The sequence below is a fragment of the Castor canadensis genome, chromosome 7, assembly GCF_047511655.1.
Source record: "Castor canadensis chromosome 7, mCasCan1.hap1v2, whole genome shotgun sequence".
Taxonomy (NCBI): Eukaryota; Metazoa; Chordata; class Mammalia; order Rodentia; family Castoridae; genus Castor; species Castor canadensis.
The window spans coordinates 60,438,673-60,462,389 of NC_133392.1; the positions used below are offsets into that span (position 1 = coordinate 60,438,673).

The 23,717-nt window shown below is 51.5% G+C and overlaps 1 protein-coding gene across 18 annotated transcripts in view; it reads left to right on the forward strand.

Moving 5' to 3' along the window:
- Col13a1 (collagen type XIII alpha 1 chain) overlaps positions 1-23,717 on the forward strand; it is an 81,856-nt gene that overhangs the window by 4,104 nt on the left and 54,035 nt on the right. For 10 of the 18 annotated variants that reach the window (XM_074079059.1, XM_074079043.1, XM_074079041.1 and 7 more), the window contains exons 2-10: positions 1,523-1,558; positions 4,547-4,573; positions 6,356-6,406; positions 14,031-14,066; positions 14,889-14,915; positions 16,006-16,032; positions 20,292-20,318; positions 20,414-20,440; positions 21,105-21,131. In XM_074079059.1, the coding sequence (XP_073935160.1) occupies positions 1,523-1,558; positions 4,547-4,573; positions 6,356-6,406; positions 14,031-14,066; positions 14,889-14,915; positions 16,006-16,032; positions 20,292-20,318; positions 20,414-20,440; positions 21,105-21,131 (285 nt within the window). Of the gene's footprint in view, positions 1-1,522; positions 1,559-4,546; positions 4,574-6,355; positions 6,407-14,030; positions 14,067-14,888; positions 14,916-16,005; positions 16,033-20,291; positions 20,319-20,413; positions 20,441-21,104; positions 21,132-22,644; positions 22,702-23,717 lie in introns of all 18 variants that reach the window. The other 8 variants (XM_074079044.1, XM_074079053.1, XM_074079040.1 and 5 more) reach the window with 7 other exon arrangements.

The window sequence follows — 23,717 nt, forward strand, 5'->3', positions numbered from 1 at the left end:
CACGCCTGTCCCTAACCCGAGCATTTTATGGCCAAGACTGCAAAGAACATTAGTTTTTAAAAAGAAATGAAAAAGAATCCAAAACACACATCCTGAAATATCATTGAAAAGCTCAAGAGTGAGTGGAACTGTGGGGCTGTCACAGCCAAGAACCAGCACCAGCTTGGTGTTCTTAGCAGGAAACGTGGGTCTCAGACCCACAGGTCATGGTCCTGTTTAAGCTTTTCATGTGAAGGGACAGGGAGTGACCCATGAGAAGATGTGCAGACACTGGTCCTTTGTTATGAACTGCAGTGGGTGTGAGGCCCAAACATCCTTATACAATTCACCTGCCCTTGACTGTGCTGGGCTTGGCACAAGTATATGCCATTGCTCAATACATACTGAGCGACAGAGACTTCATCTCATGGGGTCCTCCCAGCAACCTCATGAGCGAGAAGCTCTGATTACCCTTGCTCCATAGAGCTGATGCCCAGGGGGGCCAAGGAAACTGTTGGTGCTACCTTGCTCTACCTTCTTCAGCAAAAGCAGAGTGCTTTGCTCAAAGACACCACTGACCTTGACAATGTATGTGTCAAGAAGCCTAAATTCAGAGCTGACTGAATTCTCTGGTGTGTTACAGACACATCTTAGGATGCCACTAGTCTGTCGAGGCATTCTTTCTCAGTGGGTCAGCAGGATCACCCAGAAATGCCCACACATCTCAGGGGAATGCTAGAATGCAGCTCTCTCCTACCCAGCAGGCTAAGAAAATATGATCTTATTTTCTGCACCCCATTGCTTTCCATCCTTCCAAGCCCCACCCCAGCTTTTATGATGTCTGCATGCATATGATTGCAAAAAAATATTTTCTACCAAAAGGGAGAGAAACAAAACTTCATAAGCAGATTTCCAGAGTGAGAAGATGTCACCCCTGGCTGCAAAACAAAGCAGCTCCCTCCAAGCATCTGAAACTCATGGTGTGGCTGAATCCACATGGCTCACGGTCCTTCCTGCCATGCTGGAGGTGGCTGTGAGGAAGGAGGGATGGAGTGGAACTCCAACCATAGTCTCTGCAGACAGAGGGGTAGGGGAGGAGAGGGGAGCGTGGATACTGCTTGCCAGCTCTGGCAGATAGACCTAGGGAGTAATTCACCCATCTGTCACATGAAAGCTGCCAGTCACTTTACTCTGTGCCTTGCAATTGAGTGTGGTGAAGCCGAGGTGCATTCTGGTCATCACTTGATTGGGTTGCAACAGGGAGAAAGGGTCTTGGAAACACAAATGACACTGGGTCCCAGACTGGGGACCAGACTCCTACATTAGCACTCATTCCACAATGAGTGTCAGCAGTCATACAGGTGGTCACTTAGTGAATAGTGTGGGAACTGCCTGGGAAATTCACCCATGTGACACTTGGGCATCATGTCCCAGCTGCCCCTGCAAAGCTGGCTAGCTGTGCCCCAAAGCAGGCACACAACTAGCCCTAGGTGCACATCTGCTAGCTCCAGCCACATCTGATTGTTTCTGCCTCCTTCATCAGGGGGACAAAGGTGCCATTGGGATGCCTGGACGTGTGGTGAGTTAGCCCCTTTAATCTGCTTGGGTGGCCATTGCTTGCTTCTCCATGCTGGCCTGTCCTCCAACATGGCAAGGCTCTGCCCACCCCAACCCCAAGAAGGGACAGCTTTAGGGAGGGACAGGAAAAAAGAAAGGAAGAAATTTTATTCCAGTCTCCAGATCTCACACTATGGCTTTACTGAAGCTCACCCTTGTCTGTGGTCAACCATGGTCTGAAAATGTTATGATACAATAAGGTATTTTGAGAAAGAGAGAGAATATATTCACGTGACTTTTAAAAACATTGTAATAATTGTTCTATTTTACTATTAGTTATTGTTGTTAGTCTCTTACTGTGCCTAATTTATAAATTAATCTTTATCATAGGTATATTTAAGAAAAACATAGTTATACACAGGGTCTGGTACAATCCATGGTTTCCAGCATCTACTGGGGGTCTTGGAACATGTCCCCTGCAAATAAGTGGGGACAACTGTACTCTGCAGACAGATGCCACAGCAAAGGAGAAATCCAAGAAAGTTGCAGAAACACAACTCTTTGCTGATCACCTACTGGATATCAGTGAGGCCTAAGCCCCAGCATCCAGAAGACTCCAATCCCCTGCACCAGGGCAAGCACCTCACCCTCTGATCTATAGCTGCTTCTGCTACCATCCCAAGTACAACTGGAGTTTCCAGAGGTGTCTTCTGTAGATGGAGAGTCACTCAAAGATGGTGAAAACCAGGCTAGGTTCCAGGATGTGCCTCCAGATCCTCACCAGGAGGCCAAGTGTGAGGACATTTAATGTTTCCTGCTGAAAAATGAAGATGGAGAAACGGAGATGAGGGTCATTTAGGGAGAGTGTTTCCCAGAAATGAGAAGGCTGGCTCCAGACCCGGTACCTGGGTCTCCCCAGCAGCCTCAAGATTATAGTCTCCAAGGGCCAGAAATGTAGCAGCCGGAGGCAGCAATGGGCATGCACCAGACTCACCAGCACACAGACTGGTCTAGGGCATGGCCAGGGCTGCCCTTTCTCCATCTGAGTCCTAGCTTCCTGCTAGCATCAGCCTCTACTTCCAGCCTGACTCCCAGCCCCCTGTCACTCCTGGCTTTGCATCTAAATCTTACCTCCTGGGCTGACATTGGCTCTAGGCATGGCTATGGCATCTGTGTGAGAATTTGCATGTCTAGTATAGGCACAGAGCCAAGGCACCCCAAACTTAGCCAAGCTCTGCAAGTGCTGACATCGTGCTGGGCGCCAGGCTAATAGCCTCACACACACAAGTGCTTTCAGTCCTCACAAGAACTGCATGTGGAGGCACAATTCCCACACCCATTTTTCAGATGAGAAAACCAAGGCCCAGAGTTAAACGTCTTTCTCAAGGCCACACAACCAGGAAGTGGCTGAGCAGGGACTTTAACCCAAGTAGCCAGACTCCACACTTGTGATTTTGCCCTTAGCCATGAACTCACAGCATCACAGTTGTAAGGAGGATCTGATCTTCGGCTGAAGCCCCAGAGACATTCCAGAGTTTAAGACAAGTGCTCCATGCCACAAAGCTGTGAGACCCCTGGGGCCCATCCTAGGCCTGTCAAGGCATGGGGGCTGGGGGCCCTTGTCCACCTCACATGAAATTCTCCCTCCAATTCCAGACCAGAACACCATGACAGCTCTGCCTGGCTCTGTTGCTTGGCTTAAGCTCTCTACCTGCCAGACCCTGAGTCCACAAACAAAAGTCTTTCTGGTGCAGAGAAGGAGACCTAGTTCTGCCATCCTTCCATGGGGGCCTGCTGGGTATGCAGCCCAGCCAGGCACAGCCTCCACCGCAATCCACTGAGAGCCCATTTTATGGATGAGAATATTGAAGCACAATTGACCAAATGGGGTAGAGTTGATTTTATACCCAAGCAGACTGTCCCACTGTCCTGGGAGTGCAACAGCAAAGTGCAAAGTTAGCACCTCCCTCCTTCTTCCTGCCCTCCTCCTTAGGCCCTTGGAAGTCTCTCCCCAGGAAGTACCCCTCAGAGCTTATTGTGACTTCAGCAGTGGGGAGACATGGGGAGCCACAGGAGGTCCCCATTTCCTTCTGGGGAAAGCTATCTTCCAGCCACTTTGGGGCTTGCACAGCTGGTACTGCTTTAAATGTGGCAATAGGCCCATTTGGCTGCCCACTAGGGGTCTTGGCATGAGCCACCTAATAAGGATTGTGGTGGCCTGTGCCTGTGAAATTCCTGGGTAATTCCCCTGCTTCGCCAGCTAGTTGCATTGGGGCTCTCCATCTCTTGGTCACTGTGGTGACAAGGGACCCTTGGCCAGGTACCCAGCTTCTTCTGCATCCCGACCTACCCTCCACCCTTGCAAGGTGTGGGTGTCCCTCTCCTGTCTGTCCACATATGTTCCTCTGCCCCTCCCTCTACCTGGCCTGGCCAGCCCTTACAGTCCCAAACTTATCTAACTTTGTGCTTGGTGCCCAGCTGGGCCTTCAAATTCCTACAGTCTTCTGGTTCAGCCTAGCCCTTGGGAAACTCTCCACCCCATCCCCACCTCCACCAACCCAGCCAGCAGGGCCCTGGCTTCTCAAGCAGATTTTCTGAACTAGCACTCACATGCACTATCTCTCTCTCTCTCTCTCTCTCTCTCTCTCTCTCTCTCTCTCTCTCTCTCACACACACACACACACACACACACACACACACACACAAACTCTTACTGAGAGGGTCTCCAGCAGCCCCAGCCACTGTTTCTCTCTGTTACCTGGAACAATCGGCTGGGGCTGAGCAGGAGTGGAACGACAGGCTTCCACATGTTGTGCTTGCTGGGCCTGGATCTGTCATGTGTTAGCATCTGTGTTCCATTGTGTTTCTTGTTTCACGGTGATTTCTTTGGTTTGGTTGCTGTGCCATTAACATGAATTCTTGTGTCCGTGCCCCTCTCTCATCCTCTTTCTTTTTTCTCTCCCTCCTTCTCTCTTCCTTGCACCCTGCGCTGCATGTGGCTGCTGCCTAGGGAGTCAAGGGCCAACCAGGCGAGAAGGTGAGTCCACCCTTTCCCTTCACCCTTCCCTGCCTCCTGGTTCACTGGAGACTCTGGGTGGGGGAAAAAGTTCCCCAACAACCCTGTCTCAGCCCTCCCCTGCTCCACCAGCCCCTGCCCAGCCCAAGGAAGTCTGCTCTGCCCTCCTAGCCTCTGGCAGCTGGTTTCCTAACAGCTTCCACACCATCAAGCAGGAGCTTGGGATTCCTGGGCATGGCCCCAGCTGTCCTGACTGAGAGGGTCTCCTGCCTCGCCTTGACCACATGGGCCTCACAGTTCTGATCCCTGGCTATGGCTGTGGGCAGTCACCCTTCCCCAAGGCAAGAAGGCCAGCCCATGGCTGCTATGTGGCTGGAAATGCCCAGGGAGCCCAGGGTTAGAGAAGCCCTTGGGGAAAAGAGAAACAGAAGGCCATCCTGGAACATTAGCCCAGGTGGGTTCTGGGAAAATTTCAGAGCACAGTGTAACCATCTCATTCAGTAGAGAAGGCACCTGATACCCAGAGGAAGGCTGGCCTCACCCAAAGTCCCAGAGCAATAGTGATGAGCAGGGCCAGAAGACAGACCTCCTGTCATCTAACTCTGACTTCCTTTCTTGTGTGTGACAATATGTCTACAACAGTCTCCAATTTCCAAAGTAACAGTGGCAACCATAAGAACAGCAGCTACCATGTATCAAGCACGAATTGTGTCAGGGAGCAGTTTTAAGTATTTTTGTCTCTTAACACTGACACCACCCTTCCAGGGAAGCTTTAATATTCCCATGTACATGAGGCATAGAAAGGCAAAGTCCCATGCCCAGTGTCACAACAGCTAGAAAGCATCAGAGCTGGAGAACACCCAAGTGTATCTGACTCCAAGGCTGGGGCTGCTGACCACCATGCTGTGCTGTCCTCTGTCTACATGGAACAAGTCTGTTGGTCCTGCCCTGGCTGGGGCAAGATTGCCCAGGAGAAAGATACACGACCTTTCCACATGCCAGGCATTGTTTTAAGCACTTTACAACATTGTCTCATGAAATCTTCCCATCCACCCAATAAGAAAGGTGCTATTTTTCCTGCCACAGATAGGAGACAGGACCAGGGAAGCTTAGGAGCCTGGCCAACTTACTTGTTCCACTCCACACAGCGCTTGGAGCTCCTACCCTGCTAGTGCTCGCCATTCTCTTAGGGCAGTCTGTTGGGCCCCAGACTCCCCCCTGTGGCATTCCCTAGGACATTCCAGGCAGTCCAGGCTTTCAGACTCTAGGCTACTGGGCCTACGTAGTCAGTATGCATCTTGTGTCCTGACTCTCTGTCTTCACAAACCCACACTTGCTCTGGACAGCTCGCCATTCGCCAATTGCAGTGTGTGCAACCAGATGGGTATTTGGGGAGGGGCAGGATAAAGAAGACCTGGGAGCTTTGAGACTTAGGTGAGGCCTGTTGCCTGGCAGCCGTTGCTCAGCCTCCCCTTCCCTGTGTCTCTTTTGGTCACTACCATGAATCCTGTTCTCTCCACTTCCTGGTCTACCACCCTCATCCTTCTGGACCCAACATCCTCTGACCTTGTTCATGTCTCTTTTCATTCCTGCCTTTCTCAACCTTTCCTGAAAATTCCATTTACTTTTTCTGTGCCCCCCCCATTCCCTCACTAACCACCACATCTCTGGTCTCCCTTTGGTCATGGGTTGGCATCCTACCTCTGCCTCTCCTGCCAGTTGCACCTTTTTTGTCTACTTTATCCCCACCCTTACCCCCCACTCTTGCCCCATGCTCCCTCTCCTCCCTCTCTCTCCCCACAGGGTGCCCCAGGAGATGCCGGAATGTCCATCATTGGTCCCCGAGGCCCCCCTGTAAGTTGTTCTCTTTTTAGGGTGGGTAGGGAAGTGGGAGAGTCAATGAGAAGGGCTTTGGGGGACGAAGGGAGATTGACTCTTGATTGTGCCTCTGGGTGTGGCACATGCAATGTGGTCAGCTCTGTGAGCCTCAGGACTGCTGTTAATGTTAAAGAAAGTAGCCTGACTAAATATACCTATGTTACAGCCTGGGGGAGGCTTCTGGGCCTCGCCTCTAGCCACAATCTCCAGCAGCTGCAAGGCGGCCCTGCTGTTTACATCAGGGAGAAAGTGCTCGCCCCCCCTGGTGAGGGCTCCAGCTTTCCTGGGAACAAGGCTTTGTTTCCGGAAGCCAGGAAGCAGAAGGCCAAGCCCAAGTTCATTGACCCCGACACCCATTCCTAGTCTGGGTGAAACCACAACCCACCATTGGCCCTCAAAGTGTCAGCCCTGCCCATCCTACGCCTGGTGACAGAGCTCCAACAGGAAATCAGTGCGGCTCCTCACAGTGTGCTTCCTTAGGTACTGGAGGGGGAGTGGGGAATATGACGGAACAGGCAAGTTTCGTGGCTGTGGAAAGAAGGATGAGTGGGTTTTCCCAGAGTGCCCCCCCTACATCTTCAATAAAATCACCAAGTGTCATGCAGGGGCAAGGATGCTCAGATGGTCTAGCACTGCTTTCTTAGAAGAGGAAACTGAGGCCCGGGAAAAGGCATGGCATGGCCCTATGTGTAGAGGTTGGGGCCACAGGCTACTGACTCCACATCCTACTGTGCACATTCCTTGACCTGAGGGCTAGCCTCTGAGAGGCTGCAGCTAGCCCAGTGGGTGGATGAAACTCAGCCCACCCATTAGCCTGTCTTCTGCAGAGAGAGCCAGAGGGAAACAGGAACCTCTGTGACCTGCAGTCTAGGGAGAAGGGTCAGAGACCAAGTTGCTAAGAGATGTCCTTCGAAGGGCTGCAGTGAGCTGAGTAGCCAAGAGACAGGCCAGGCTGACCACTGGGAGGTGAGAGGTGGAGCAATCAGGGCTGTTTGGAGACTGGGAAGATGAGAGAAGCAGCAGAAGATACAGAGAGTCAGGGCTGGCAGACAGGTCAGGGCCTGGCTGAGGCAGAGATTGAATGACTCTGGAGTCAAGAGATTCAGCACTGTTAGCAAGCTTTTCTTCTGGACTCAGACCTCACAACAGTGCTGAGAACTAATTCTTAACACCTGGTCTTTGACAGAGAGTATCCTGTGACTTTCACACATATTAATTCCCGTAATTCTCACAAGAACTCCAAGAGGTAGAGATTGTTTTCACCTCCACTTTACGGATGAGAAAAATCAAGGCACAGAGTGGCTGAGTGACTTGCCCAAGGTTGCACAACTCCACTATGGCTACCTTGAAAGTGATCACCAGCTAGGTTGTATGGCTCCAGAGTCTGTGCTCTGAACCTGCTTCTGTAAGGACCTAGCCAGGCTGTGGTATCACTGTCACATGTGCTCCTTGTGCTCATATGGCTGCTGCCCTGATGGGCATCAGGCTTCTTTATACTGCAGGAGCCATGGCGGGGTGCCCTGAGCCCAGATATTCCAGAAGAAGATGCTGATGGGAAGGTCATAGGGAAATGAGACAGTTCCTAGGCTCTGGCACCAAGAATGGAGCCTGGTATGGGCCTGTTAGGAAGAACACAGAACATAAATTACCCTGTGGCCATCATGGCTACCTGCCTTCTGGTCTTATCACAGTTGTTCTGGTGTGTGACTTGTGTTGGTCCTCTGATGCCCTTTTGGGCACATACCCATTCCTGGCCCTGTCCACAGGCTCCTAAAAGTCATTGCAAACCAGGCACAGTGGCTCATGCCTATAATCTAAGCAGAGATCAGGAGATTCAAGGCCAGCCCTGGCAAAAAGTTAGTGAGTCCCCATCTCAATTCATAAGCTGGGCATGATGCCGTGTGCCTGTGGTCCCAGCTATGAAGAAAGTGTAAATAGGAGAATTGTGGTCCCAGGCAAAAACTCAAGACCCTATCTGAAAAATAAAACTGAAGCAAAAAGGACAGGGGACATGGTTCACATGGTAGAACACTGACCTAGCAAATATAAGATCCTGAACTCAAACTCTAGTGCCACCAGAAAAAAAAAAAAAAAAAAGTCATAGCAAAGAACCTACTTCTGCAGAATGTGCTAGGTGGTGGCTGGCCTCAGCACCTTCCAACTTGGGCCCAGGGAACATGAGCTGGATTGGGAACACACCTACCACTCTGGGTTTGAAGCCACAACCTCTGTTTGAACCCATCCTTTGTTCAGGTAATAATGGTGATATTGTCTCCCAGGCACCTATCACGTACTAGGCCTCCTTCAGTCCTCCCATGGGCAGGAAGCAGCCACAACCAGCCCCTTTTACGGAAGGAAACTGGGAGTCTCACACTCGCACATGGGAGCTTGAGTCCTGCCAGCTCAACCCCATTCCTAGGCCCACATTTTTGCTCTTGCAATCCCTTCCATGCTTGAAGCACCACTGTTTATAAAGGATCTTCACCCTCAGGAGGGTGCATATGTTGGAGCTAGGAAAAGCTTTCTGGCACCAGGAGTCCTGACCAAGCCACAGTCCTCCAATATCTGCTTTTGCAGGTGACCACCAAGTCCTCAGCAGACAGCAAGCCCACCCTCTCAGCTCCTTCTGTTGTCCTGGGCTGGTGGGAGTAGGGGACAGGGAAGACAAAGGGTCTGCTTGTCATTATGAGCAGAGGTCAAGTGGTCAAGCCCTAGGTGGCAGCTGGGGATGATGGGAATGTGTGGCTTTCTGCTCAGTCAGAAAGGACCAAGAATAAATACTGCTGGTCAGAAGCAGCCTGGTGGCTCTCAAGGCCCACCTGCTCACGCTCTTGGATCTTGATAAATGGTCCAAGCAAAGGCACTTTGGAGAAGAATGGCTCACGCTCCAGTGATGCAAGAGGTTGGTGTGTGGTGTCTGGTTGTGATGACTGAAGGAGCCCTGTTAAATGGAGGGAGAGGCTGAACCTCAAGATGCTGGCAAGCCTAGCAGGCACAAGGTAGGCAGGTCATCCATCAGGATGGGCAATGCCCCCATCTCAGAGGGGCCTGGTCCCTTCCTGAGCTCCCCCAGCTTCTTCTCAGGGGCCAGAGAAGGGATCTGAGCTTTCTGTCCTCACCCACAAGGAGACAGCTGCTGAGTGTTTCTGTTAGGAACCTAGTGCATGCTGGGTAGACAGTGGAAACCTGATTACTCCTCTAGGTCCACGACCTATTTGGAGAGGCCAGTAGTCACATCAGCTACTACAATTCAGGCAGTATTGGGATGGTCAGGGAGGTGTGGGAACACGGAGGAGGCACTAAAATTGTCGTTGGGGCCAGGCAGGGAAGGCTTCCAGGAGGAAGGGATAACTGACCTGAACCCAAGGACTTACAGAGGTCACCCAGGGGATGAGGCCTGAGGAGAGGTGCTGAGCCCCTGCACGCAGAGAGGCTCCTGGAAGTTCCTGAAGAGGGAAAGCGAGTGTGGGGCTGCGAGGTGAGCAAGAGCCTGAGTATGAAGGACCTGACACACGTTCAGGAGCTGGGGCTTCATCCCTGGGGCAGTGAGGAGTCCTTGGGTTGTGTGAAGTTGATAAGGGACACAATCACATGTGCAGTTTACAAGGATGGCCTTCTCCTCCCTGCTCCTGTGGGCTCATGTCTGGAGTAGGTGACAGATGGGGATGGGTTGGACCGCCCTGATGGTAACCGAGTCAGTGGGCCTAGGGGGAGGGCTGGATGATTTGAAGGTGGAGGTGATAGGATTTAGTGATCATAAGGTGGAGCTTAGGACAGCAGCTGGCACTCAGGAAGCCCCACACTTCTGACTCGAGTAACACAGTACATGGTAGCGCTCTCCCCAAGAGAAGGAGCAGACTTTACCTGGGTAAATTAGGTTTATTAGAGCAGCATGAGTTTGAGGTGTCCTCAGGATGTCCGAGGGGAACAGTCCTTTTACTGCTGGAGGCTCAGGGTATGTGTTGTACCCAAGCCCTGCCAGCGCTCACAACAGCAGACTGTGCACACCTCCTTCCCAGCTTGTGACTTCACGCTGACAGCTAGGAACCAGCTGTGGTAGGAGAATTTATACCACAGCGTTAACAAATGCTGTGTGAGCAGGCTCTCCTCTCTTCTCCCCACCCAGGCCCCCAAGCTAGGATTAACCACTTACCAATTTCGTGGAGTCTGTTGGTCAGTACTGACTTGGAGGGAGGGGAGGCACAATGAGGCAGGCCCTGGGCAGATATGTGACTGACCCTCTTTGGAGCATCAAATAGGAATGAAGGGAAACTTCCCAGTAGGCAGTTCCCTGCCAGAACTTTCTGTGTCGCTTTACCCCACACAGCTAAAGGTAGGAGAAAGGTTGAGAATAGTAATCCAGGGGTACACTTTCAGAAAGTGAGGGCCTTCTTGGCTTCCTTTCGGCCCTGGCCTTGAGTTAAGGGAGAAGATCTCAGAGATCATTGTGTACTTTTTTTTCCTCTTGTTCTTGTGTAGAGGAATATAGGACTAATCCATAAATTAATTCTATAGGTAAATCTATTATCTATAAATGTAACGTGCTCTTAATTCCAGTGAATTTTTATGGGACTGGGAGCCAATAAAATATTGAATTTCATTCAGAAAGAAAGTAAGCTTGTGGAATGTCAGGAAAATTCTGTAAATTTGAAAAAGAGGGACAGGAAGGAGGGAAGTAGTTACACTAGATGCCAAAATGAAATGGCATAACAGACCAATCAAAACAAAGGCATAGAACAGAATGGCAAGCCAGGAATAAAGCTAAATGCATATGGGAATTTGGTGTATGATAAAGGCTTCATTTCACAGTAGGAAGGATGCTGGAGCAACTGACAGGCCATGAAGAAACAGATAAGCTAAAAGAAAGTTCTATTATTTTCTTAACAATTGAATCTCTACCCCACACATTCTATCAGGAAATATTCCCAATGAATAAAATACCTAGGTGTAAAACATGGCACTAAAATATAAGGACAGAGCAGAAGCAAATGTTTTATAAGTCTGAACAGGAGAAGGCCCTGCTGAAACATGACACAAACACATAATCCATAGGTAAACATTAATAAGTTTGTCTACATAAATGTGAGATTTCTATATGGCAGGAAATATGCCATAAACAAAAAGACAAAAGCCATGTTAGAAAATATTTGCAACACAAATGACTATCAAGGAGTCATTGCTCTTAACAAAGAGCTTCACTCAAATCAACGGGAAAAAGATAAATAAATGACCTGGTATAAATATTAGTAAAAGCTAGGCATGGTAGTACATACCTGTAGACTCAGATACAGGTGGCAGGAGGCAGAAGGATGGCTTGAGCCCAGGAGTTCAAGGCCAGCTTGGGCAACATAGAGAGACCCCCCCCCCTGCCACACAAATACATATGCCTGTCTGTACTCTTCACTGATACATGTACACATGTATGTGTCTTTAAATGTACAGGTGTATGTATGTATGAATGTATAGTATACCACTATATAGTCTAATATACTATACACTATATTCTATTATATTCTACTATATAATACATATACATATCAGTAAGGAGCACAAATAGGCGGTTCACTGGATGAGAATAAGACCAGCCATTGAACACTGGAAGAGACATCTAAGCCTAGCATATAATTGAGATGTAAATTAAAACCCAGTTCCAAGTCTCCCTGGTGCCTTCCCCATGCCCAACCTCTCCAAGAAGCACAGTTCCAGTTTCCATGTGGTCAATGACAACATCCCTCCCAAGATCCCTGAAAAAGCCCGGGTTAGTCCTGGGCTTGGCCCTGCATTGGAAAGATACACCCTGCTACCAGGCATGCTCTGTAATTAGCAAACCGTGTGATTATCCCTACCACGTAAACATTCGCTGAAGCGGCCCTTGAAGATGTTTATTGGAACCCTTTCCTCCTGACCTTTTCTTCAGGCCTCTCATGTTCAGAGCAGTTACAGAAAGTTTACACTGAGAGGTTTTGGGGATTACATTGCATGGTTTCCGGGGTTTCTCCTTAAGGCTATTCTTAGCATCACTTACCCTTGAGAGGAGAGAAGCTGGGGCCCTTCTGACATAGGAATGGCATCTCCTCCCTCTTGCCCTTGGACACCTGCCACAACAGACTTCAACTTGCTCCCTGAGGACCAGCACCCCCATCCTGACATGGCAGGGTCCCCATGCCACCCAGCCAGAGAGCAGGCAGAGGGGAGCAGAGGCTCTGGACACTCCTGTCCATGGCTCCAGGGAGGATCCAGGCAGCCTGGAGATGGACCACAGAAGATGGATCCAGAGAAGTCTTCCTCTGGATGGATCTGGCTTTGGTTCTGTTGCTTGGCTAGCATAACCCTCCACTGACCCCAAGGCCTGTTGAGCTCAAAGGCAACCTGCTTTGTTCTGGTGCCTCTCTCTCTTGAGCTCAATTCAACCAATGACGGCAGCTACCACTTAATAGGCTTTACAAGCATGTTTGAATGTATCTCAGTGACCTTATGAGGTTATACAGCTTTCCACATTCTATAGATAAGGAAATTGAGGCCCAGGGCGGTTAGACTGCTCAGAGTCACCACCTTGTTGGTGGAAGCAAAATTAGAACTCAGCCTGCCACAATCAACAGCCCATCCTCGGAAAGAGGCTACAGCCATCTACGTGTAAAAAGACCCCACATCAAGAGCTGATGTGTTCCAGGGAAAGGCAAACGAGCCATTGTGCCTGAGCAGAGACCAGGTGGATGGAGGAGCCATCCTGATGGCTCATCAGGATGCAGTGGAGGGTGACCTTGAACAATATGTGAGTAGGAAGGAGCCCTTGGTGGTTCCTGAGAGGAGGAGCAATGGCTCACATTTGTCAGCTCTCTATTACCCTTGACCTCTGATAATCTTCCCCAGATCTGGATCTATGCTCTTGTGCTGCTTCTAACCTCAGCACCTCTTTTGTTTATCTTGACCTTAAACCACGAGGCTCTGATCAATGGATCACTTCTAGTCTCCAGCCTGAGTATATGCATTACACTCTGCTCTTTCAGGGAAAGGGGCCCCCATGGCTCTCATCCCACAAACACTGGGGCATCCAGAGATTGCCCACCTGCTGGGAGAACCCCAGGGCAAGAGGAACATGAGCAGTACGACTCATTCTAGCCTGAAAGCATACATTCTGAAGGTCAAGTTCTGCTCTCTGCTGAGATCCAAACCATCCTTAGATAAGTGGTCTTAGATAAGCAAAGCCTGTTAATAAAGAGAATATGTTGGATCTTGGTCCAGGACTTGAGTGCACTGCAGGCTGAGTCCCTGCTGTTCTGGCTGGCTATTTGTCTGTTGTCTGTTTGCATGCTGAGGCTCAGAGTGCCCACAGCACTGGAGGAGTACTCCAGGGCCACTTCTAGAAGTAGGACCAAAGGATGCTGGCCCCTTCTGTCCCTCTCCCACCCTCAGTCCCTGAAGGAGATTTTTCTCTGATGTTCCCCTTCCATCTTCTCCATCCCCCTAACAGCTGGCTAACATGGTGAGAGTGCCCCACAGTTGATCATGCAGGAGCAAAGGATGGGTTCGGAAATGAGCCCCAGAGCAGGTTTTGGCTCCATCCCCTCTTCACTCATTCTCACTGCTCTGTACTTTTCAGGGTCAACCAGGCACTCGAGGCTTCCCCGGATTTCCGGTAAGTGGGGAGAGCTGAGGTTAACTGTGCCCAGATGGGCCATGGGTCTGGTTGGTTAAACTATATCCACCAAGGTCAGCCCTGGCACCACTTTCCCCTTGAACCCCTGGCCACTGAAGACCTGCTCTGTGGCCTTTCAGAGACACCAACCCAGGCGAGTAGCTCAGCACTTGGCTTCTGGTGCAAGAAAGGCCAGGTACATACACAAGCAAGGGACAGCAGGACAGGAACCTGGCGAGTGACATTGTAGGCAACATAGCCAGCATGACACTGGAATGTGGGCAGAAGATGTATCATAGGGAAAGTGACCTGGGAGTAGACCTTCAACCAGGCTCTAAGGGGAGGTTCTCCAGGGAGGTGGCAGTGGGGTGGCCATCTGAGTACCCCTTGACTCCTACTCACAAGGCCTAAGTCAGGTTCTAAGAGACAGGTCCAGAGCAGCAGCTGGCTCCACTCTTCCCCAGACCTCACTGCTGAGCAGCCAGTCTTCTAGGACCACACTATCTGCTCACTGCTTAGGACAAGGAAAGGGTCTCTGACAACAGTAACGTGCTGCCCATGAGATTCTGCCCTGTACTGGTCAGCAGGCATGTGACATTCTTTCCCTCCTCCTAAATATCCTTTGAGGAAGGTTCTAGGATTATTATTCCCATTTCAGGGTGAAAACTTGAGGCTTAGGCTCACCCACAATTACATGACAAATGTGGACCTTAACCCTAACTCGGTGTCATTAGAACCTACACTCCTACCCCTGCCCCAGTCCACCTCTTGGGAAGAAGACCTGTGGTGCTCAGGCTTTACATTTGACCTTTCTGCTTTCAGGGTCCCATTGGCCTGGACGGCAAACCGGTAAGTGGGCCCTCCCAGTCAGGGGCTCCTCCCAGTAAGTGGGTTCCCATTAACCCTGGGTCTCCTGGTCCTCTAGCAAGATCCTGACTCCTTGGAAGATGCTTTTGATAGAAAGAAAATTGCTGGCCAAAAAGGTGTCACTAGTGGGAAGGGGAGGAGAGGCTATTTGAATGAGTTACTTCTGACCCTCGTGAGCCTCCCCAGGATGCCAGCATCTGGAGCAAGAACCAGAGTTTGGTGACTCTGGGTGCATCCTGGAAGGAACTTGAGGATGGAGTAAAGCAAGCAGGCAGCAGGGAGGGTGGCTGGTGGAGGCAGAGTTCAGCAGGCTAAATGGAGAAGAGCCTGCCACTTGTCACACCCTGGCCCTGTCCCCCAGCATTGCTAAGGTGCCTCCTGTGTCTCCTGCTCTCTCTGGGTTGGGGTCACCTTCCCTAGCTGAGGCACCACAATGCACACTCAGTCCATCCCCCATGGCTCTTCTCTACGGGACTTTTGGTCTTTGTCCCTTGACACAGATGTCCTTGGGGAAAGGAAGCCCACCCCTCTCCTAGGAGGGGTAAGCTAGAGGAGAGCTGACCTTCCAAAGCCTTGGCCCCACCACAAGTATAGCTACTGGGGGACATAATACCCCCCACCCCCCACCCCTCACACTCACATTCGTCTCTCCCTGTAGCAGCTGGCGTCTACTCAGGTGGGGACCTGAACACCTGACCTGTAAACCAGGGAGCTATGTGCAACCCGGGGAACTGTGGTGGTCATTTCCCTTTATCTCAGAGGACCAGGCATTCGTCAAAGTCATCATGGGTGTGTGAATGTGGTGGGAACGGGGTTCAGGGAGACCACTCCCACCTTTACTGTCCTCTGCCAGGCAGGCAACTGCTAGTAAGGCCCAGGAAAGGGTAAGGTAAGAATGATCTGCAGAGTCACCCAGGGGGTTAGAGACTAGATGGATAAGTGAGTGATGGAGTGACCTTGTGAGAAAAGAAGGAACCAACATGGTGAGGGAGAGGGACCACATGGGGCAGGTAGAGTGGGGGGCTTCACCTCGCAAACAGTGGACCTTAAACTCACCCCCTTCTCCTTCCAGGGCTACCCTGGACCAAAAGGAGAGATGGTAAGAGCCCTGCTTTCCTGCCTTACCAAGATGGGTGTGGGGGAGGGGGAGATCATAGTCACTCCAACTGTACATAGCCATAGGCCCTGGATCCCTACAGTCTACAGGGAGGACTCCTCCATGTGACACATAAGGATGAGGTCCAGAGTGACTCACTTGGCTGGTTCCACGCTTAGTTGGTGGCTAGCTCAGAGCTCTCAGACTGCACTCTTGGGCCTGGGGAGACGGCAGACATCAAAGTCTAAAAGAGGATGGTTCCTCTAGGATATGGCAGGTCATTTGCACCTAGCCTGGCTCCCCTTTCTGGTGCCTGCTCTGCCCTGAGCCGCCCCAGAGTCCCAGGGGCTCTGAGAAGGAAAGCATTCTATGCTGCTCCTTCCACCCTGTGCAGAGCATTTGGCAGGAATGTGCTCCATCTGCAGGCCACCCCTTTGGAAAAGAAAGGGATCCGGCTGTCCACTGCCTGTGAGGGGCCAGTTCTCAACAAGGACTGATGGGTCAACAAGAGCAAATAGGATACGCTAGGCCAAGATGCGTCCTGTGTCTCCCAGGTTCTGCCTCTTGTCCTACAGACTGACGGCAGGACCAAGTTGTGCCAGGAGGTGATAGTGAGATGGCAGACTCCTCTGTCCCAGACCAGTTGGGGCCTGGCTCTTGCCTTGCTCCACATGCTGGTGTAACGACACCCTTGATCATGACCAGGGTGCTGCCAGGGTCCCGAGAGAAGCAGAGAGCCTTACAAATGGAAGATGATGGAGGAAACTGTGTTTCAGGCCAGCTCTCCCTAACATGCCCTCGGTTCTTTAGCAACCCAGCCATCTCTGGGCCTCCTGGCCTCTGGACTGTGATTCGGTGTTTGCATCTGCTGGGGTGGGCACCAGGCTGAGTACCTTACATGTACAGTCACTCGTGGCTTAATGGAAGAGATACAGGTACACTGGGTGGCTTCATCATTACAAGAACATTGTGGAGTACACTTACACAAGCTAAATGGCCATGGCATCACTATGGAATATAATCAATGCAACCACTGTCACATGCGGTACATGACTGTATTATCTCCTTTAATCCTCATTGGATTAAGTTGAGGATGAAATGAGATAATACAGGACTTGTGCTCCAGGCCCTGTCAAGATCCCCTTTGACATCTGTGGAAACTGAGGCTCAGAGAGTCAAAGTAACTTCCCTGAAGTCACACAGCCAGTAAGCATTAAACCTGATTTCCAAATTCCTTCTCTATCTTTGCTCCCTTTTAATTTCCCCCTCACCTCCCCTGCCTTCCTGCCTCCTTGCTTCCTTTAACACATTTTTATTGAGTGTTCTTGTGCGTTGGCACTGCGTCAGGTGCTAAAGACACAGACAGGAGCCAGGGGGACACTGTTCTTTTCATCCTGTTGCTCACAGCCTAGTTGGGGAGTGCCATAAAAAAGTGATCCCTGGTGTCAAGAAATCTTACTCAGTTAAGGGTCGGAGGAGGTTTTCCTGACAAGGAGACTGTGGAAGGGTGAGGATTTAGAAATAGGAAGGGAGACATAGAGAGGCATTCTGGACACGGGAGAACAGCATAGGTCCTGAGGCAGGGAAGTCCTGACATGTCCACATAATAGAAGGAAATGCAGCGAGGCACCGAAAGCAGTAGACAGGAGAGCAAGCGTTGGAAGTCAAGCCCTCCAGCAAGCTTTGCTGCATTCTGACTACCTCCCCTGCAGATGCCTCCCTTCCTGCCCAACCTGTCCCCAAGCTTCCAGTGCACATGCGTGAAGTAACAGAGGCTGAGGCGGTAAGGCACTTCCATGCATCCATTGTTACAGACGCAGAAGGGGTTTGGTTGTCTGGGCCTTTGGATCCCTTCAGCCCCTTTCCCCACCTCTTCCCCTTCCTGGCAGCTGGTGGCTCGATTCTACCATAAGGTGGCCCTTGGCATGGAAGGGAGTATAATAGTCATCCACCATTCTATAATTCTCAGAACAGCTTATCTGTATTTGACAAGAGGGGAAATTGAGATGTAGAGTGGCTTAGGTACATAGGCCACACAGCTTCCAAATACCAGAACTGAGCTTCAGATCCACTTGCAGGGTCTACCCTTGACAGCACCTCCTCTCTGAGCACCCTTTGTCATGAAGGCAAGGACCCTTCTATGGGTGCGCCTTTCCACCCTCACTCTGCCATGCACTCTGCTTTACCTGACCTCCTGTCCAGGGCCCAAGCCAACTCAGGGGACAGGGCAAGTCCCATCTCCCATGAGCCCATATCAGTGTGATGGATCCGCTATCATCAGTGTCATCATCTATCAACATTCCACAAGCCATAGAGCCATTAGACTCCTGTTTGGCTTGCCACAAGGACCCAGAGCTATCACCTCACCCCTGCTATCTCTCCTGATGATCTCAGCCTGCTTGTCATCTGTCCCTCTCATGCTTGCTCCCTGCCCAGGTGGCTCCCCTCTGCTGGGCATCCCACACTGGTCCTGGGGTTCTCCTTCACTTGCTTAAACTGTGTCCTCTCCTGTTAAATGGGGGTCATCTCTGCTGGTCAAAATACCAAAGCCCAAAGAGCCTGGCGTGAGGTATTGAGAGAATGCAATTGTACAGTCGTACAAGGGGATGTGAACAAGATTGAGGTCAGACTCTGGAGGAGCAAGGCTGTCAGTGGAGCCCAGGCTCTGAATTCAAATGTCTCCTCACCACCGTCCACAGGGCCGTCATAGGGTAAAGATGTGAATCCACGCCAGCACTGAGGGTGTGTCTGCTGTATATATAGTGCACACGCCTCAGTTCTGTTCCGGAGGTGGGTGCTAGTGACCTGCTGGTGGCCCAGTGCCAAGCACAGCACCCACAGTCATGGCTACCCAGCCAGAGCTAAGTGTTGTTGGGCTTCAACATAGTAAGAGAAGCCTGGGTTCTGATTTTTAATTGCCACTGTTTAGGACATCTGGATTCAATCTTCCAAGTCTCTTCTGTCCTAAACCAGAGAGTTATTCTCACCTCCTCCCCCCTCCCCATCTCATGACACTCTTCCCTGTCCTGAGAGAGGCTGTCATCTGCCCCTTATCCTACCAGATGAATCCAGTGCTGCTGAACTTGGTAATACTGAGCACTTTGTCAGCCTGGTGGTCTGGGATCACCCTGTGGATTTTCCCAAAAGCCTCTCCTCCCTCCCAGTGAGCCTTCTGGGAGTTTCCCAGTTTGGAGATTGGTCCAAGTCAGAAACAGGAGAAAGGCTCATCTCCCACCTCTTGGCATCTTGACCCAAATGACCCAAAACTCAGGGCCCCAGGCACAGGATGTGGCTGGAAGAAACCCCAGGGACCCAGGCAGGGGCACTGCTTGTGGTTCCAGCCAAGTCTAGAGCACTGCCTCCTGAGGTCCAGCCTAGTATAGAGGGTAGTGGACTGGAAACAGCTGAACTTCCATGGTCAGACACACCTGGGCTCACATCTCAGCACTACCGTTCATTAAGCCTTGTCTCTGTCCCGTTGTCTGGGAGATGAGCTAATGCCAGCCCTTCCTCTCTGACATGTGAAGGGGAGCTCTGCGCACATCTGCAGAGCCTGCTCAGAGGGGACGTTCCACTGATGCCTTTGTCTCCCTTTCACACTGGTCACTTGGCCTCCTGGACCTCAGCCTCAGGGCAGGCTCCCCAGAGCCAGCCAGATGCTGGGTCCTCCTCAGAGAACAAGAGTCAGACCTGACCCCATTAAGACAAACTCAAAGGAAACACCAAAACCCTGTGCCCTCCCCGGAACTTGAAACATGACTTAGGGGACTCCACTTTCAGCCTCTCTAATATTCCCTGTCCACAGCAGCGGCTTCCCACCGACATATTCCCTGAAGCCCCTTGGCTCAAAGGATTTCCCTTGATGGACTGTGCAGATGTCTCCTGCGGCTCACAGGGTACAGAAGGCAGGGTCCCTCAGAGCAGAATGCCACCTGACATCCAAGTGCAGCCTTCTATATAGCAGGCCTGTGAGGTGACAGTGGTTGGAGGAATGAATGAAGGGTGGCACCTGTGGAGACAGAGCACACCTAGCCTTGCCTATTGATGGCGAAGGAGCTGAGGCTTGTTGTCTAAGGCCACAGCAACACTGCACATGTCAGGCACGGGGAGATCTGGCCATGGCTGGCAGATCCCAGTCTTCAGGAATCGGGAACATTCTGAGAAGCACCTGGAAGCCCTGCATCTGTCACACTCGCTGTCGTGTATGTCTCTGATCTACTTATCTTCTGTCCATCACTGACCTGTGTGTGTTTCTCCCTCAGGGCCTGCCAGGTTCCCGAGGACAGCCGGTTGGTACCTCCTCTTCATATTTGTCACAGAGGGAGTTGGGGCCCCTGTGTCCTGAGCCTTAGTCCCTAACTGTCTCCTTTCCATTTCTTTGTAGGGACCGCAAGGACAAAAAGGAGAAAAGGTCAGTACAATGGGGCTTCTTAGAATCTCATTGCAGGCACAACCTTCCAAAGGCAGGAAGGGCAGAGTGGCTACTTTCAAACTTGAGTTTTTATCGACAGAACCAGGAAAGCCCTGAGGCACCACAGTATATCAAAGAGACACAGTGAAGCATTCCTGGGTGACATTGTTTCCTGCCTAGACCTGGCCCTGTCCAGCCTCATTCTGGGCTCCTTCCATGTCTTTGAATTTCTGACCAAGACTAGCAGACCTGCCTCTGGGCAGTGGTGCGGGACCTGGCAGTCTTAGCTCAGAGAAGGTGTCCCTGGAGTATCCATAACCTGCCCACATCCAGGGCCTCTGTCCAGGTCTTTCAGGTGCCTACCTGAAGGGCTGATTTCAGCCAGGCCTGAAGCATGACTCCCGACTCTACTGTCATGGCAGGTGGGGTGCGGCAAAGGCTCTCTCCTATGCCCACGGAGCCATTTCCAGGCAAGCCCTGCTGCCCAGCAATGACAAGGGAACGAACTAGTTTTCCTGCCTCAGAGGGCTCACATTTGGACCAGAGTGGCAGGGCTGGTGGATAATGAGATGGTGTGATGCATCTGTAAGTCTTGGGGGTGCCCCTCAGGGACAAGTCTCCCCCAAAAGTGCTTAATAACTCTCCTCTTTCCTCCCCTCCACAGGGTCAGTGTGGCGAGTACCCACATCGGGTAAGTGATGCTTTAAACTGAAGGGGGCTCTTTGATCCATCTCAGAGGCATAGCCCAGCCTAGTCTCATCTTCCCAGGGTCACTGTACCTAACAGAGCTAGAAGACCACAGCCTACCGCCCACTGCTCTCAGTTGCAGGAAAGGCAGTGTGGGATGCTGTGTGCCTGGCTGGGTGCAGGGTGCCTTTGGATCCATGTATGCCTTCTTGTGGAGCCAGTTTCCCATGGCTCTGTCCCTGTGCTCATCTGTCTACTGACTGAGGTGCCTGGAAGTCTCTTGAATGTGTATGTCTGCGGCTCTGGCCACTTGTACCTTGACCTCTCTGATGGCCCCAGGGCTTGTGTGTCTCTATGTGTCGACTACCTACCCTACCAATGTGGCAAGTACGTGTGCATGTGCGTGTGCATGTGTGTGTGTGTGTGTGTGATTGTGGTTGTGGTTGTGGTTGTGTCTGCATGTCTGGGTATCTGCCCTGACTGAATAAGAGGGATTTTGGAGTTAGTCATTGCTTCAAATGACCCAAACCCAAAGGAGGCGTGACTGCATCCGTGCCGGGATCAATAGACAGCATAGGCCTCCTAAGTGGCCATCTTAGCCGTCAGGGGACCCATTGTGCCCAGTAACACATGTGCAGTTTTCCTGGCTACCCACTGCTGCCAAGCAAGTCCTGGGAGTGGGGCTTAGTGGGAGAGCCAGGCACAAACTAGGCTCAGAGAAAACCTGACCGTAGAGGGCCCCAGGAGGACGTGGCTAACAGGGCTGACCTCTGCCCAGCCTCTCAGGAAGTAGGAAGGCATGCCAGCCTCTGACTTCTGGGATCCTGGGCCAGAGAGAGGCCATAATGGGCCTGGAGTGTTGAGTAGGGATAGGTTTGAGGCCCAAGCCAGGATAGAACTGGAATGAGAGGCCACCCATGAGCTGGCCCATGTGTGGCATGGGATACAAGGATGCAGGAGCCTTGGTGTTCTAGCCAGGCTGATCCTGATAAAATAACAGAAGGTCATCTGTGTTTATTTGAAATGATGGGCTCGCAGGATTGTTATGTTACCTGAGAGAAAGACAACATCCCTTAGCAGTATGCAACACCACGAGTTCAACACTTTGGCAGTGTGTTGCCTGGCCTGGTGGAATGCTCAGGGAGGATGGGCTATCTGCCCCTTGGCCCAACACAGGAAGAAGGAAAGGGGCAGTGACAGAAGCACAGCCTTAGGACTGCAGCAGTCTGGGAGTAGATTCAGGCACCCATCTGATGGGCAGGGCTGTTTACTGAGAAGAGGGTAGGAAGGCATTGGGGCATCTAGAGGCCTGCTGCAGATCCAAGGGATCTGCAGGTATGGCTGGTCTCCAGGCTGGTCCTTCTCTCTTGTCCAGCAGGAGAGGAGAGAGGTGAGGAATGGGCAAGATGGGGTCCCGTGGCACAGGCAGGGAAACTGGTGCTGGTCTGTGAGCTATTCCCCCTCACTGTCCCTGTCACCTTGTCTCTGCCACCTTCATTTCCCCCTACCCAAACCAGGAATACCTGAGCAGCACGCTAGCAGCTCTGCGCTCCAACCAGATAATTACCCTGAAGGTTTGTAGGTTCGGGAAGATCTCCAGCCTCTTTCTGCTCAGAGGCTTCCTGGACACAGAGCCTGACATTGCACATCCCCTGGCCCCAGCTCATGAGGGTGGGGTTCTGCGTGTGCCTACATGGGCAGCAGCAATGACCCGGGAGAACTAAGGTCCTATCCCAATTCTCTAGCAGGGCATAGTCTTAGCCAGGAGGCTTCTGGTTTTTAATGTTCATCCCAGGGACCTGGTGTGAGCTCAAGGGCCTTTGAAAACAAGAGGCTGATTCTGTGCCACCTTCATTTTCATGTGGGTTCTAACCCATTCCTAAAGCAATGGTCACTAGCTTCAGCGGGAAAGAGGAACTAGAAGCCACCAAGGATTTTCAGAACTGAAAATCACATTGGATAATTTGATTGCAGGTTGCCTATCCCCCCCAAAAGTGGTTGACCATTCCAGAGACATCTTTCCCAGCTTCTATTTTCTGAACATTCCAGCTCCAGACTGAGACCTCAGTAGCACATAGCACGTGCCACATGGGCCACACCCTCAGTGGGCTCAGCCTGAGAGCCAGGCCTTGACCATCCTCCTCAGATCCGCTGACATCAGCCTTTCTCATCTTGACAAAAAAGAACCCAGAGGGGACTGCACAGCAGCCTGGCTCCAAGTATCAATTTAGTTGGTCCTGTGGCTCCTTGGGTCTGCAAGCTCCAGCCCAGTAATGGTCACTGGCTTCAGTGTGGGAGAGATACTCAGAAATGAAAATCAACATTGGACAGTATGATTGCAGGTTGTCCATCCCCCCCAAAAGTGGCAGAGTCTTCTGCCGGGCAGGGATGGGTGGGGCCAGCAGTGCAATGTGAGGCTGCGTGTCAGGTGACCTCGGCAGCCCAGCATGGCCACAAAGGCAGGCCTGGCGGAGTAGGGACCTGAGGGCCAGGTACCCAGTTCCAAGCTGGAGGCCGAGCAGGGTGCAGACTGAGGGAGGGATGGCTGTGCCACCCAATGACAAGCTCAATGCTGCTTCCCACTAGCCAC